The 14,357-nt window shown below is 41.5% G+C and overlaps 2 protein-coding genes across 2 annotated transcripts; both read left to right on the top strand.

Moving 5' to 3' along the window:
- The first annotated feature begins 957 nt into the window (after positions 1-957).
- Positions 958-3,597, top strand: LOC136644280 (dual specificity protein phosphatase 13A-like). The gene is made up of 3 exons (XM_066620000.1): positions 958-1,124; positions 2,703-2,920; positions 3,407-3,597. The coding sequence occupies exons 1-3, from the start codon at positions 958-960 to the stop codon at positions 3,595-3,597; spliced, it is 576 nt and encodes a 191-aa protein (XP_066476097.1).
- Positions 3,598-4,118: 521 nt separating this feature from the next.
- DUSP13A (dual specificity phosphatase 13A) lies at positions 4,119-11,412 on the top strand. The gene is made up of 3 exons (XM_066619999.1): positions 4,119-4,327; positions 9,968-10,185; positions 10,764-11,412. Exons 1-3 carry the CDS (start codon positions 4,170-4,172, stop codon positions 10,952-10,954), a joined length of 567 nt encoding a protein of 188 aa, XP_066476096.1. The 5' UTR covers positions 4,119-4,169; the 3' UTR covers positions 10,955-11,412.
- Positions 11,413-14,357: the final 2,945 nt, after the last annotated feature.

Genomic DNA, 14,357 nt, shown 5'->3' with positions numbered 1-14,357 from the left:
AAAGAAACTCCTTATGATGAGGTTCTCCAGAGGTAGCTGTTGTTTGCACTTGTATATAAGTATAATAGCTGAAGGCATTCAAATAAGAGTATATGGAAGAACAGCTAGTTTTGTCTCATTGATAACAGATTATTGATTGCTTCTTGAAATTGTGACTAAAACCAGACTTTCAAGGGGGCTTTCAATACAAATTACAACACATTTCAAAAGCAATGTAAAATGACAAGAGTAACACTTTAAAACTGTAGTATTCTTTTATTGTTTTTCCTCTCTCCCTATGGTGGTAAGATATATTTTGATGGCTTTATTTTTTAAAAACGGTGAATTGCTCTGTATGTATGGAGAAGGGGGATAAAATATTTAAATAAATAAGAGGAAATTATAAGGTTGAGTGGGCAGTGGAATGAGTTTCCTGGGGAACTATGGGATCTTCTTAGACCAGTGGGATATAGAGGGAATGGTTGATGTATAGTGAATTCTCCTGTTGTGGGGGATTGAGTAACTAATTTGAAGGTTTTCTCCTATTCTGAGTTTCTGTATGTTTGCCTTTACAACCAGGAGTGCAGAGAGGAAGCTCCTGGAGGCAGAATGTTCATAGTAATGTCCACGTCTTTTTATGGGAGGCAAAATAAAGAGTGCCAGATAAGAAAAGGGCCTTCTCCAGATGTGAAGGCATTATTCTGCTGTGCAAAAGAAATTATGTTCCTGATTCTTGCATGGTTATTTTTTAAACCTTTGCCTTTTAGGGTGGTCATAGTGAAATGGCTGCTCTCCAGGGAAAGATACTAACTGCATCCTGTTTACAATGCCTGGTTTAATAGACTACTTGCTTTGCCCTTGATCCAGCACCTGTCATCACCAATGAATTCAAAATGTCAACTGGAAACTCTCAGGACACAGTGAACAAGCAAACCCAATTCACTTTCTCAAGTTTCAGAGGACAGTGTTGCTGCTTTAATGATGATGGCTGAAGAAGATGTATCATTCTCCAAAGACTCTGAAGGCGCTGAAATATCCACAGTTGAGACCCCCACAATTAAAGATCTAGAAGAGCTCTTGAATACTGGGAGGCCTTCCTGTAACCATGCAGATGAAGTATGGCCTAACCTGTTCTTAGGAGATCAGTAAGTATATCTTTGAGGAATTATTCAGTGTATTTTAACTGTCATTAAGGACTCCCCACTCTCCTTCCTTTCTCCACATAATTACTGCCGCCCCAGGTTTTTAGCCTTATTAATAAACACTAACACCAAGGAAAGCTTTATTGCAAATGTACTTGTTACAGTAACTAGTTATAAAGGAAAACAGTGTCTCTCATTTCAATTTGTATTTTTCTATTGCACAGATTGCAGCAAGATTGCATCTAACATGCTATGCACTCGTGTTTTTGAGAAGACAGTTATACAATTAATTTCTGTTAAGACTTCAATAATTTCTTTCATGCTGCATATGAAAAATTCAGTATGGAATCTGGCACAGAATTTTGCTGTCTTGAACATAATAGCTTTCTTTAAAAATAATCAATTTCTAGCACCCTTGGCTGCAGCCTTTCTTGTTTAAAGTCACACAAAAGTGTCTGTAGAAGCCTATGGTGTACAGTGGGTGCAGCTTCAGCTCTGTTATGAAGAAACTAGTTCCTCCCGAACAGCTTCCAATTACATATCCCTTTGGCACAATTTCTGCAGAGCCTGAGAATGACTCCCAACTTCTTAGTAGTTACTACTCAATATTCAATCTATTATCTGATAACCCTCCTGATAGTTAAGAACCCTAAGGCTATATCATACTTTGTAGGGTTATTATAGCCTAGTAGTCAGAAAAGGGAATTCTAGTACTATTCTTTCTCGCAACTTCCAAATTCTTCAAAATCCCAAAGTTTTTTCTTGTGCTTAATTAATTGATTCCATGTAGATTATTGATTCATGGTATGAAATTTGGCAGTTCTTTGTGTGGAATTGTGGTAAAAGGGTTCCTACCACATCTACCTCTGCTCCCTCAATAAACATCTGTTTGGTTAAGGATTGGGGGGGGGGGGTTTAAAGGAGTTTTCTCCTTTAAATGGAGAAACAGAAGAGCAGAGTAGCAGCTTTTTGCATGCCATAGTCATGGTCTCCTGAGAAGTCCCTTTTCTCACTGTGCTTCAGACTCTCCAAGAGGGGAGAGAGTTGAATCAACCTTCCCTTCCTCCTCTCTACAAGGTTACTTCCCTGAGTCTCCACTTGCCAAGCACATTATGTAACTCTCTACTAGTTTATCATTCCTCTCCCCTCATTGGGACATTTGCCTCTTATACCTCCCAGCTGTGCCTAATTCACTGCCCTTCCTGCCTTACCGATTTCCCTTCCTGCTCCCTAGGTGCCTTGGCAGGAAGGGAGGGTAGGAACAAGAAATCTCTCTCCTCACCAGTAGACTAGGCTCACTCCTGGTTCAGCTGCAGCTCTTGTTATGTTCATTCAGCTGAGGAATAGTCCTTGCTTTACCATTGGCTCACTGAAAGGAAGTTGTCCCAGGTCAGTCAGGTTGGCCAAGTCAGGTTGGCTGAGCATCAACTCTGCAGACACAAGACAGGAATATTTTCCCTACAGAATATGAATAGACCTGGATCACAAATTCTAGAGAACAATAATTCAAGGATGAAACATGAAAAGCTCCCTTTCTACCCCACCAATCTTTCTTTTACCTTCTGTTTGTCTTTTCTTCAGTGTCTTTGCCCACAGCAGATTTGGTTTATGGAAGATGGGCATCGATCATATTTTAAATGCTGCCCATGGCACACTATATTGTCATGAATCCCACGAATTTTATGGCACCACTATTGATTACCATGGTGTACCAGCCCATGACCTTCCTGACTTTGACATAAGTCCATTTTTTTACTCAGCAGCAGAATTTATACACAAAGCCTTGACCACACCAGGAGGTATGAATTCACCATTGCTTTCTAGAGCGATAAGTAAAAAGTGGCAGCTATTGTCTCTGTCTCAGGTTCCTCAGTTCCACTCTTATCACTCCCTTTATCACTCCCTGCTTCTCCAGCCCAACCTATGTTGAAGAAGGTGGGTAGAGGAAGAGGATGGATGCAGTGAGGGTGGACGTTCATGATCATCTTCCCAATTACTGTCATGGAAGTAGAATGATTTGGAAGTGGATTGCAGCAGCAGCCAACCCCTCCACCTCTCCTTGTCTAGCCCTACCACTTCTCTGATTTTTGGCAGCACTGCTATAAGAGGGAAAAGAAAGGCAGACATTGCCCTGGTCCTTTTCTTACATACAGTCTTTCAAGGAGAGCAGGCACGAAAAGGAGTAGGGCAGGAGCCCCATGAAGCGACCAGTCAGATCCCTAGTTTGAAATGTCACCTTTGAAGATGGTCAGAGTTGCAGCTTACCTTTTACTTCCTTTCTGCAGGAAAAATCTTAGTGCACTGTGCAGTTGGGATAAGCCGGTCAGCTTCCTTGGTGCTGGCATACCTCATGATCTACCATCATCTCTCTTTGGTTAAAGCTATTCAGACAGTGAAAGAGTATCGGTGGATTTTCCCCAATCGTGGGTTTCTGAATCAACTAAGGAATCTGGACATTCAGCTAAGAAAACACTAAGCAAGAAATAACAGCAGGAAAGTATGAGTATTTTAAAGTCATTTTCTAAATGTTATGGAAAGTTTTCATTAAAATTTGCTCTTTATATATTCATTGCCTATTTATTAAAATAACTGTTGTGCATCCTTCTTTAAAAATCAATGCCAGAAGGCCTCAGGAATATGGTATAGTAGGCCAAGTAAGTGAACTGGCAAACCGAGGAAATCTATGTTGGGTTCTGCCATTTGGGAGAAAAAAACAGCTATGTGGGGAGTGATTTTCAGCTTAAATGGCACATAGAAAAAGACTGTAGCTCCCCATATCACAGTCCTGAGCATGGACACTATCGAGTACAAAAATAAAATAATGTTCCTTCCACTGGAATCACTCCTTAAGGATATGGGTCTGCACACATACGGTCTGACTCTCACTTTTATCACCATTGGTTTGTTTCTTAGGCTACGTACTTTGCCACTGATCCCGCACCTGTCATCACCAATGAGTTCAAAATAACTGGAAAAGTTCTCGGGACACAGTAAACAAGCAAACCCAATTCACTTTCTCAGGTTTTAGTGGACAGAGCTGCTGCTTTTATGATGATGGCCGAAAAAGAAGTATCATCCTCCAAAGACTCTGAAATATCCACAGCCGAGACCCCCACAGTGAAAGAGCTAGAAGAGCTCTTGAATACAGGAAGGCCTTCCTGTAATCATGCGGATGAAGTATGGCCTAATCTTTTCATAGGAGATCTGTAAGTATATCTTTGTGGAATTGTTCAGCGTATTTTAACAGTCACTAAAGACTCCCTACCCTCGTTCCTTCCTCCACATAATTACTGCAGCCCCAGGTTTTTAGCCATGCTACAGCCGTGGAATGCTGAGTTTTTCAAATGGATTGGTTACAGTAACTTGTTATAAAAGAATATGCCCCGCTTAAATTAATGGTGCTTCCTTTTGCATATCCGGCAGCAACGTCCTAACCTTTTTATGTCATGTTTTTGAGAAGGCAGTTAATAATTTCTGACCTTAATCATTTCTCTTCTTTTGTTTTGCGCATGCAAAACTTTATCTAGAAACTGGCACAGAGTTTTGGACTCTTGCACATAAAACCTTCCCCCCTCCCCTTTTCCAAAAGCTATTTTGAGCTCTCTTGACTGCGGAGAAGCTTATTTAAAGCAATGCAGGCAGTATCTGCAAAGTGTTGCGGTGTGCGGTGGGTGTACTTCAGTAACTTACACAGACATTAGTCCCTCCTTCACGGCCTCAAGTTACATTTCCCTTTCACATCATGACCCACTTTGAACAGTAACTCAGACTCTGGCCTAATTCTATCTGAGGTGGCAAGCCTGTGTTCCAATTTATTTTATTTATTTATTTATTTCCAGTATTTATATCCTACCATCCTGTATAAATAAGACAAAGGTGGTTAACAAATCAAAATGATATATGCTCATAAAATAACGGAACATCATCAGGAACACAATCTAAAAACTCCTCCATTTCAAATTGCAAATTGCTCATATAGAATTGCAGAAAGTTGGAAGGGGCCTTGGAGGTCATCTTGTTCATCCCTCAGCTTGGTACAGGTGACTGCAGCATTCTGAAAGATGGCTGTCCACCATCTGCTTGAAAACCTCCAATGGGAGAGAGCCCACAATGTACAAGGCAGCAGTGGCATTGCCAATGCATCCTCCCCCCTGAGGTGGGTGTCACCTGCTGCTTTGTAACACCCCCCTCACTCACCATGCTGAGCAGTGGGTGCTGTTGGCTGCAGCACGCCATGGTCTGCCAGCACCTGGCATGCAGGCACAACACATGGCATCCAGAAGTAGTTCCACAGTGATGCAATGACACCAGCTCATTATCGCACCACTGCCAATTGCTTTGGGGGGGGGGGTCGTCAATTTGCAGCCATTAAGAAGCTAGGGTGGGAGGACCCTTCTGCTGCTAAATACAGCTCAGAGCTCTGCTTGGCAGGGGTCAGGTAGCGCAGCCATCATGCCCCCCTGCCCAATGCATGGCATCTAGTGCAGTCTACCCCAATTGCCCCCCTAGCGACACCACTGTGAAACAGACTATGCCAGTGCTGGACAGCTCTTAGAGTTAAGAAAATTCTTACTCATGCCTCACCTAAATCTGCTTTCTATATCAGCGGTCTCCAAACCCTGGTCTGGGGGCCAGATGCTACCCACGGTGAACCTCTATCCGTCCCATGGCGAGCCTCTGATCCCCTGAGAGCCACTGGTCCAGTTGACCAAACACAACCAGAGTTGTGCTTGTGGGATGGGTGAATGGGGGTCCATTTAAGTGTGTGCTTTATTTGTTGGCCTGGATATTTGAGCCCATTCATTTCTTCATTCATCTAAGTTCCATCTCTAATGTATTTATTTAAATTTTATATTTAATTTTTTCCCCAGTCTTCGACACTGTGCCAGATATTTCATGCGGCCCTTTGGCCAAAAGGTTTAGAGACCCCTGCTCTATATGAATGCTCTGTTTACAAGAACTTCCATCCACATTGAAAGCTAGATATCAGGGGAAAGGTTTCTAGCCCACCTTTCTCATTTATATATAGCTTGATATTTATGCAAAGGTGTTTTTGTTGTAAATGTCAGTCAGTCTTGCAAGACGCCATCTGCAATTGTATAGGTTTGTCGAACCTGCAGTTTGAAGGCAGGTTTGTCACCTCAGTGAGCAGTAGTCCTCTGGAACCAATGAGGCTGATTCAAATGCAGATTTGTAGTAGTTGGTCTTAGAGATGCCGTATTTTACAGACTGTCCAAGGTCCAGTCTGGCGAAATACAATTCAAAATACAGGTCATTGTTTTAAAGAGAACTTGGTTCCCGACTCTGTCCATAGAACAGTTGCTATGTTGCAACTTGCAACATAGCAAGCCCTTGCAAGTGAAGAACCAAATTCTTACTCACAAAACACCCAATGCTTTTCAGTTCCTGGTAAGCACCTTTCTAATACACTCCTCGCATTTCACCAATGCCTAGGCACATGGCTTCAAGCCAGCACTTTGCTCATAGGACTTCTAAACAGCTCAAAGCTAAGGATGAGGCTTGGGCACTCAACAAACCTGCTCTACTATAGTACTTAAGAGCTTACTTGACTCTAACCAACATTGAAGCAACATTGGTTTTTTCTCATGAGTTTTTTAGTGACAGCACAACCTACATCCTAATGCCTACTATCTGATGTTAATTCTATCATCTGATAATCCTTATATAAGTTGACAACCCTCAAACCTTGTCCAGCACCTTGTAGTTTCACAGCCCAGAGAGAATAGGGCAGTATAGCTTTCCCTTATCACATTGCTTTTGCACAAAATTGCCAAATTCTTTAGAAATCCCATGTTATTTCATGTGGCCAATTGATTTAGTGCAGAATGTTAATTCATGGCATGAAATCTGGAAATATCTCATGTGTGATATTTTCCCTAAAGCAAACATCTCCATCACAAATCCTAGGAAAAAAATTTGAAATGAATACATTGAAATGAACAATGTTTTGGATCACGTGGGGGAGTTAACACGGCAGGCTGAACTTTGGGAGTTAACATGGCAGGCTGAACTTTCCTGCTTGGGAAAGCACCAGGAGACTTAAACCCAGCTGCTGTTGACAGCTTGCAGCCGAGGACTTCCCTGGATCAAAGGAATAACAAGAGATGACCTACAACTCTTCAGATGTTGCTCCATTTGAGGGGTATCTCTGGTGAAAGCTGGGGAACCCCTCTTTAGTTTGAGCGATGGAAGAGAAGGATAGACATCTAGCTCAGGTCTTCAGTGGTGAGACAAAGCCTGACCGTTCCCCCAAATTTTATTACTTTAAGGCAGGGCTTTTCAAACTGGGGTGTCGTGACGCCCCAGCCTGTGAGCCCTGGCCTCTGCCCCCTTAAGGAATGTGGGCAGCCTGGAGGCAGGGAGGAGGCAGCGGCGCAATCCCCAGGATTGCGCCGCCCAGGGGTGCTGCAGGGGCTTGGGTGCACTTACCCAAGCCTCCTGCAGCCTCCCCAGGCTGCGGGGAGCCCAGCGTGACCTACGGCAGGGTTCCCCGCAGCAGTGAAAGTAAATGCAGAACAATTGTGCTCCACTTCCGCTTTAGCGGAGGTGGGGCACAATTGCTCTGCATCTATTTTCACTGCTGCGGGGAGCCCTGCTGCAGGTCGCACTGGGCTCCCTGCAGCCTGGGGAGGCTGCAGGAGGCTTAGGTAAGTGCACCCAAGCTCCTGCAGCCCCCCTGGGCAGCACAATCCCCAGGATTACACCGCTACCTTCCCCCTGCCCCCGCTGCCTCTCCCCCCTGCCCACGCAAGTACTTAGTGGCTCTCAAACTCTCCTAGACTCTCCCAGAGAGTTTGAGAACCACTGCTTTAAGGAATGGAATGGTGGGAATGTGCACAGCAGGCTTGGTGACAAGGAGATGAGTTTCAAAAGTTTTTAATGTCCAAATGGTCTCCAAGTGCTTTATTAAGACATTTTTTTACTGACTTTTTATTGACTTCAATGATTACGATATCTAGGGTGTTTATATTTTACTTTTATGCGATATGTCATAGCTTATGAAATTTGAGTATATGAACTATAGAACAGAAGAACTTTATTTCAAAACCATAGAGTGTGTAACCATAGAGTTTTTGAATTGTTTGAATTAGAAGTGACATCTGCTGGTGAAAACTGGAACGAAGAGCCAATAATATGGAAGAAGCAAAAGAACAAATGAAACAGCCAAGATTACTAATACAGACTTCAAAGAGAGAACTTAATGTGGAATTTCTGGAATACCTGTTTCAGGATAGAACTGAATTAAAAATAGGCTCAGGGTGCAATCCTAACCCCTTATGTCAGTGCTTTCCAGCACTAAGGGCAATGCAGCTCTGTGATGAGGGAACAAACATCCCCTTGCTTTGAGGAGGCCTCCATGAGTGACACCCAACTGCAGGATGCAGCACACGTCCCATTGGCATCGCTATGCCAGTGGTGGAAAGTACTGACAAAAGGGGTTAGGATTGCGCCCTCAGTTGAACAAGAGCTTAAAGACCTGAAATTTGAATTGAGACAAGATATGGCTCAGCTGGAAGAATCTGTCAAACGTATTAAACAAGAGACTCAGGAGATCCAGATCTGAGTCAATATCACTGATTGCAGAATGGAAGTCCTGAGTTCAGAACAAGAGAAAACATTGGATATGACATTTTTGATGGAATAAGCAAATAAAGAAAAAACATTGAGACTAAGGGCCTCACCAAAGAATTTGGAGAAGATTTGAGACAACGAATGGTACAGGTTCTAGCTCGGTATTTACCAACAGATTAACAAATCATTGGTTCAGAAGTTGACCAGGTTTATAAACAACAAAAAATCTACTGACTGTATATGGTTCAAAAGGCAAGAGACTTTATGCAGAAATTTAAAGAACAGGAGGATTTAGGAGGACAAAAGGGAACATTAGAAGATATACAACAGGATCAATGTCAGGAGGAAGAGGTTTTGATGGATAATGGATAAAATCACAATTGTTATTAAAGACAAGTCAGTAAAATTTTTTATGGATAATTGGAAACCATTCATGGACTTACTGTGCACTGAGGGGAAAATGGGCTAAATAACCTATGGATTTGATGAGTAGATAGGAGAGTTAATTTTCATGTTTCTCATTTTTCTACTTGTATGAATTTTTAGTTAGTTTAGACGTTTAAGATCTGATAATAAATTTTTTGCCATGATTTTGTAGTAGAATAAAGAAAGGTAGTTCGATATAATGGGCCAAATAATCTACGGATTTGATGGGTAGATAGGGGATTTAACTTTTATTTTTTCATTTTTTGTGTTAAAAATGTATTTTTAATAAGTGTAGATTGTTTAAGAATTGATAACTAATTTTTTGCTATTTTATAGTAGAACAAAGAAATGTTTGAGATTTCCGCATTTGCCACACAACCTGTAATATCTTTATTTTTTAATTTTTTTTCTGTTTGTATTTAATATAATAAAATAAAAACATAGATTTTTTAAAAAAGAAATGAATGTTTGGGCTGATTGGCCACAGTCGAATAAAGCTGTTCTCACCTAATGTTTCACCTACTTTGATAGGCATTTTCAAAGGACAAAGCTCCAGCAAGTAGCTCTTCAGATTACTCAGTATAACTGATAGAACTGATGTTTGGATCTTAAAATCCCAAGTTCCTATTGTTCTACCTCAGTTCTTCAAGTCCCAGATGCTTGTGTTTTTGTATGTTGGTAATCAAGAGTCATTTACACTCAAAGTCTTCTCTCTCTTGTTCATGTTGTTCTGATGTTTTATAAAGTGTTTATAAAGTTTGAAGTGAATACAGTTTTTTGGCCTGTCCTGCCAATCTATGTTTTATATTCTTTCCGTCTTTTTTCAGTGTTATAGCACACAACAGATTTGGTTTATGGAAGATGGACATTAGCCATGTTTTAAATGCTGCCCATGGGAAAATTTTTTGCAAAGGATCTCATGAATTTTATGGACGTACTATTGAGTACTATGGTGTACCAGCCTATGACCTTCCTGACTTTGACATAAGTCCTTTTTTTAACCCTGCAGCGGAATTTATACACAAGGCCTTGACAACACCAGGAGGTATGAAATCACTGCCCATTACAAAAGATATTATGTTATGCCCCAGTCCAGTCCCCCTCACCCACCAGCATAACTAGTGTTGGAAGCTGCGTAACTGGTGGAGGTTGCTTTACGGCTGTCGCAAAGCAGCCTCCGCTGATGTGTGCAGCAGGCAGACATGGAATTTATTGTCGCAGAATTTTCAAACGCCTACTAGCACAAAAGTTTGGTTTTTTTTTAAAGATTTAACATATTTGTGAAGGGGGGGGTTTTCATTGGCTCCTTATGTTGATAGCTAGAAATGGAACTTTCATGTTTAGAAGCCCCATTACCAGAGTGGGGGGGGGGGAACAACAGAGAATGACCAACAACTTCCTTAGGCTCTGCTAATGTAGTTCTCAGAAGCTTTTACATTGGATGTTGTTAGAGGCTGAATAGTGCAGTAGCTGGATCAGTGGTCTGATATATTTTTCAAGGAGAAAGAGCAAAAAGAGGATCAGGGCAGCCGCCCCATGAAGTGGCCAGTCAGATTCCTAGTTTGAAAAGTCACCTTTGAAAATGATCAGAAATGAAGCTTACCTTTTGCTTCCTTTTTGCAGGCAAAATCTTAGTGCACTGTGCAGTTGGGATAAGCCGGTCAGCTTCTTTGGTGCTAGCATACCTCATGATCTATCACCGTCTCTCTTTGGTTAAAGCCATTCAGACAGTGAAAGAGCATCGGTGGATTTTCCCCAATCGTGGGTTTCTGAAACAACTGAGAAAACTGGACATTAAGCTAAGAAAACAATAAGTAAGGAATAACACAGCAGGAAAGAAGTGTATTTTAAAGCCATATTCTAAATGTTATGGAATGTTTTCATTAAAATTTTCTCTTCATAGTCATTCTCCTTTTATTATAATAACAGTTTGCCTCTTTAAAAGCCAGTCCCAGAAGGATTGGAATATGGTACAGACTATGTAAGAGAACTGGGGAAAGTTTCAATTATGAAGTCAAAATCTATGTGAGGGTTGGATCATAACAATGTAGGCCTGGATGGCCTGGCAATTAAGGATAGTTTCCTGATAAACTGTACTATGCTTTGTTTTGTACAATATTATCTTTAACATTATCATTATGAATATTGTTATGAATATATACCACTTTTCAACAAAAAAGTTCACAAAGCAGTTTACAAAAATAACCAAATAACTAAATGGCTCCTTGTCCCAAAACGGTTCACAATCTGAAAAGATGCAAAAGAACACCAGCAGACAGCCACTAGAAAAAACACTGTGCTGGAATGAAGAGGGACAGTTACTGTCTTCCTGCTAAATATAAGATGAGAACCACTTGAAAAAGTGCCTCTTTGCCCATACAGCAGGGGTAAAATAAAATCTAAGTTTTATGCAGTTTTTTCCCATGATTTCTAAATAATTAACAGTAGATTTATTAGGCAAAGTCCACAGCAGGAGTGGCCAAACCATGACTCGCGAGCTACTTGCAGCTATTTGACATATAATGTGTTGCTCTCAGAAATATGTTGGCCAAGCTCCTTTTTGCATCACTATTAATTAAAAAGTCAATAAGAAATGTTCAAACGTTGTAATTATTTACTGTGTATAAACTGAGAGTCCATTGGATAACAACATGAGTTTAATGGTCATGGTGAGTAAATATATTTAAGAAGTTAACTGCTTCCTAAATATTGCAGCTGTCAAACATCTCTCTTGTGGCTCTCAAACATCTGAAGTTTATCATATGTGGCTCTTACGTTAAGCATGTGTGGCCACCCATATTCTAGAGTGTGCTACTGTTCCACGTAAACAGGAACAGCCTCTAGTTCAGGGGTCCCTAAACTTTTTGGCTGAAGGGCCACATCAAATATCTTGCACAGTGTCAAGGGCCGGAAAAAAAATTTAATATAAAATTTAAATAAATACATTAGAGATGGAACTTAGATGAATGAATGGGCTCAAATGTCCAGGCCAACAAATAAAGCACACACTTAAATGAACCCCCATTCACCCATCCCACAAGCACAACTCTGGTTGTGTTTGGTCAACTGGGCCAGAGGTTCTCAGGGGATCAGAGGCTTGCCGCGGGCTGGATAGAGGGTCGCCGCAGGCCGCATCTGGCCCCCGGACCGGGGTTTGCAGACCCCTGTTCATGCTGGAACCCACTTCTCCCAGCAGTGAGAAGTTCCAGGAGGGCTGCATGACCTGAGTTTGGGCTTCCTTTGAAGAAAGAATCATTGTAGGCTAATGGTGTCTTTGCAGTATTTCCTTTATTTACAAATAAACAGGTTTGAGCATTGAATGAAGTAGGTAGTACAGTACACTTCTGCAAACAACATCAGCTATATGGGTGTTTTAAACATGCCAGCTTTTCCTTTTGGCTTCCATTCCAGTCTCTGCTGGAGAAAATCCTAATCCCAGTCTGTGTCCTTTCTGAATGTACAGCATACACTGTCTTTCTCACTGATCACACAAAGGAGAAATGAGTCACCTGATGGTCACACTTCAGCTCCTTCTCTCAGAAAGACATACAGGGTCCTGAAGGCCCTCCTGGCAGCTCCCCTTCAACCTTCAGGGAGTTGCTAAGAGCCATCAACTATCCTCCCAAGTTTATTAATTTAACAAAAGACTGGACTCCATCCTCCCCAACATATTGCATTCTGAATAAAAAGTTGGCCAGCTGCCCTGCCCTGCAACAGCAGTTGACCTAATATTAAAATTAAAACTCCCAGGACTAATTTCCTACTCTTGTAACAATTTCTTCACATTGTAGCCCCACTCCCTCCAAGATGCTTAGGGCAGCATATATGGGGTTGCTTACTTTACCCCCACAACAACCGTGAAAGGTAGGTTAGGCTGAGAAGATCCCCAAGCATGTTTTATGTCTGAGCAGGGATTTGAACCCAGAACTCTTTGGTCTAAATTCTATCTACTACACCTCTACTACACCTCTCCGTTATCTGAGAAAGTTCTGCTACATATCTGGAATGAGATTAGAGATGAACATACAGTCCTAAATTCTCAGTGCAGTAGTCTAAACTCTTCTCCATGAGAACTATATGTGCTCATTTATAAAAAAAATGAACTCCAAGGGTTTGAAATTCAAAATGATGCCTCAGATTCCCCACAAAATTCTGCACTGAAATTATTGACTACAGGCAATCCTTAATGTGATTTGAGTTCAATCATATTATCCTTATACAAGCATATTTTTTCTGACATCAAAGAAAAAAATGTTAACAGAAGAGGAAATCTCTCTAAAACGTAAAAAGAAATGCTAAGTAGAAAAACAATTTTAGAAAGTGATTAGGAGCCACCCATTACATATTACAAGGATAAGGTGAGAAAGGATCAGGAGAAAAAATTGGTTGTGCTCCAAGATTCTCTATTAGGGTTAATGGGGATGTAATATTAGGAGTTAATATTTCATTTTAATTCATGATCCTATTACTATGCAACAGCCTTTTAAAGAGGATTTGCTGGAAATATACATGAATAGGATTTGGCCTTTTAATCACTACAGCCCAGGCAAAAACAAATATATATGTAAGTGAGATTAATGGTACTTTCTGCTAAGACAGTGCTTTTGGGGTTCACTGTGGAAAGCTGTGGAAAGTAGTAGTTTGCTATGGGGACTCAGTGGGGAGGGGGCTACACTTGCTTGGGGAAGGCTGATGCTTCCCTGGGACTAGCAGTGTGTGTTCATTTGCTGGTTTGTCTTCCACCCACTCCACCTGTCTAGCTGTAAATAAATATCACAAAACTGCTATACCTTTAATATTTTCTTCTCACCCTGAAATTGACTCTCTCAAGCCCATCCTATCCCTTGCCATGCTATAGCATGTAGCCTCACCAACACAGAATGCGCAGCATGGAATGATGGGAAGTGGGTAGGTGATCAGACAGCCTGCAGGAGGTAAGTAGGCTGCCCGATCACCTACCTGTCACCTTGGACATACGCCAGCCATTTTGGTGACTCAGGGCACAATGCTAACCAACTTTGCAGCACCAAGGTAAGGGCAATGCAACTCTGAGGTAAGGGAACAAACATTGCCTTACCTTGAGGAGGCCTCCATGACTGCCCCCCAACTGTAGGATGTAACATGTGCCCCATTGGCACAGCTATGCCAGTGCTGAAAAGTTGGTTAGGATTGCGCCCATAGTCTGAGAAAATGGTCAGGGAGGTTTTAAAAAGAAGG

Source organism: Tiliqua scincoides, chromosome 3 (assembly GCF_035046505.1).
Source record: "Tiliqua scincoides isolate rTilSci1 chromosome 3, rTilSci1.hap2, whole genome shotgun sequence".
Taxonomy (NCBI): Eukaryota; Metazoa; Chordata; class Lepidosauria; order Squamata; family Scincidae; genus Tiliqua; species Tiliqua scincoides.
The sequence above is the reverse complement of the archived record's forward strand: the minus strand, read 5'-3'. Positions and strand labels throughout refer to the sequence as shown.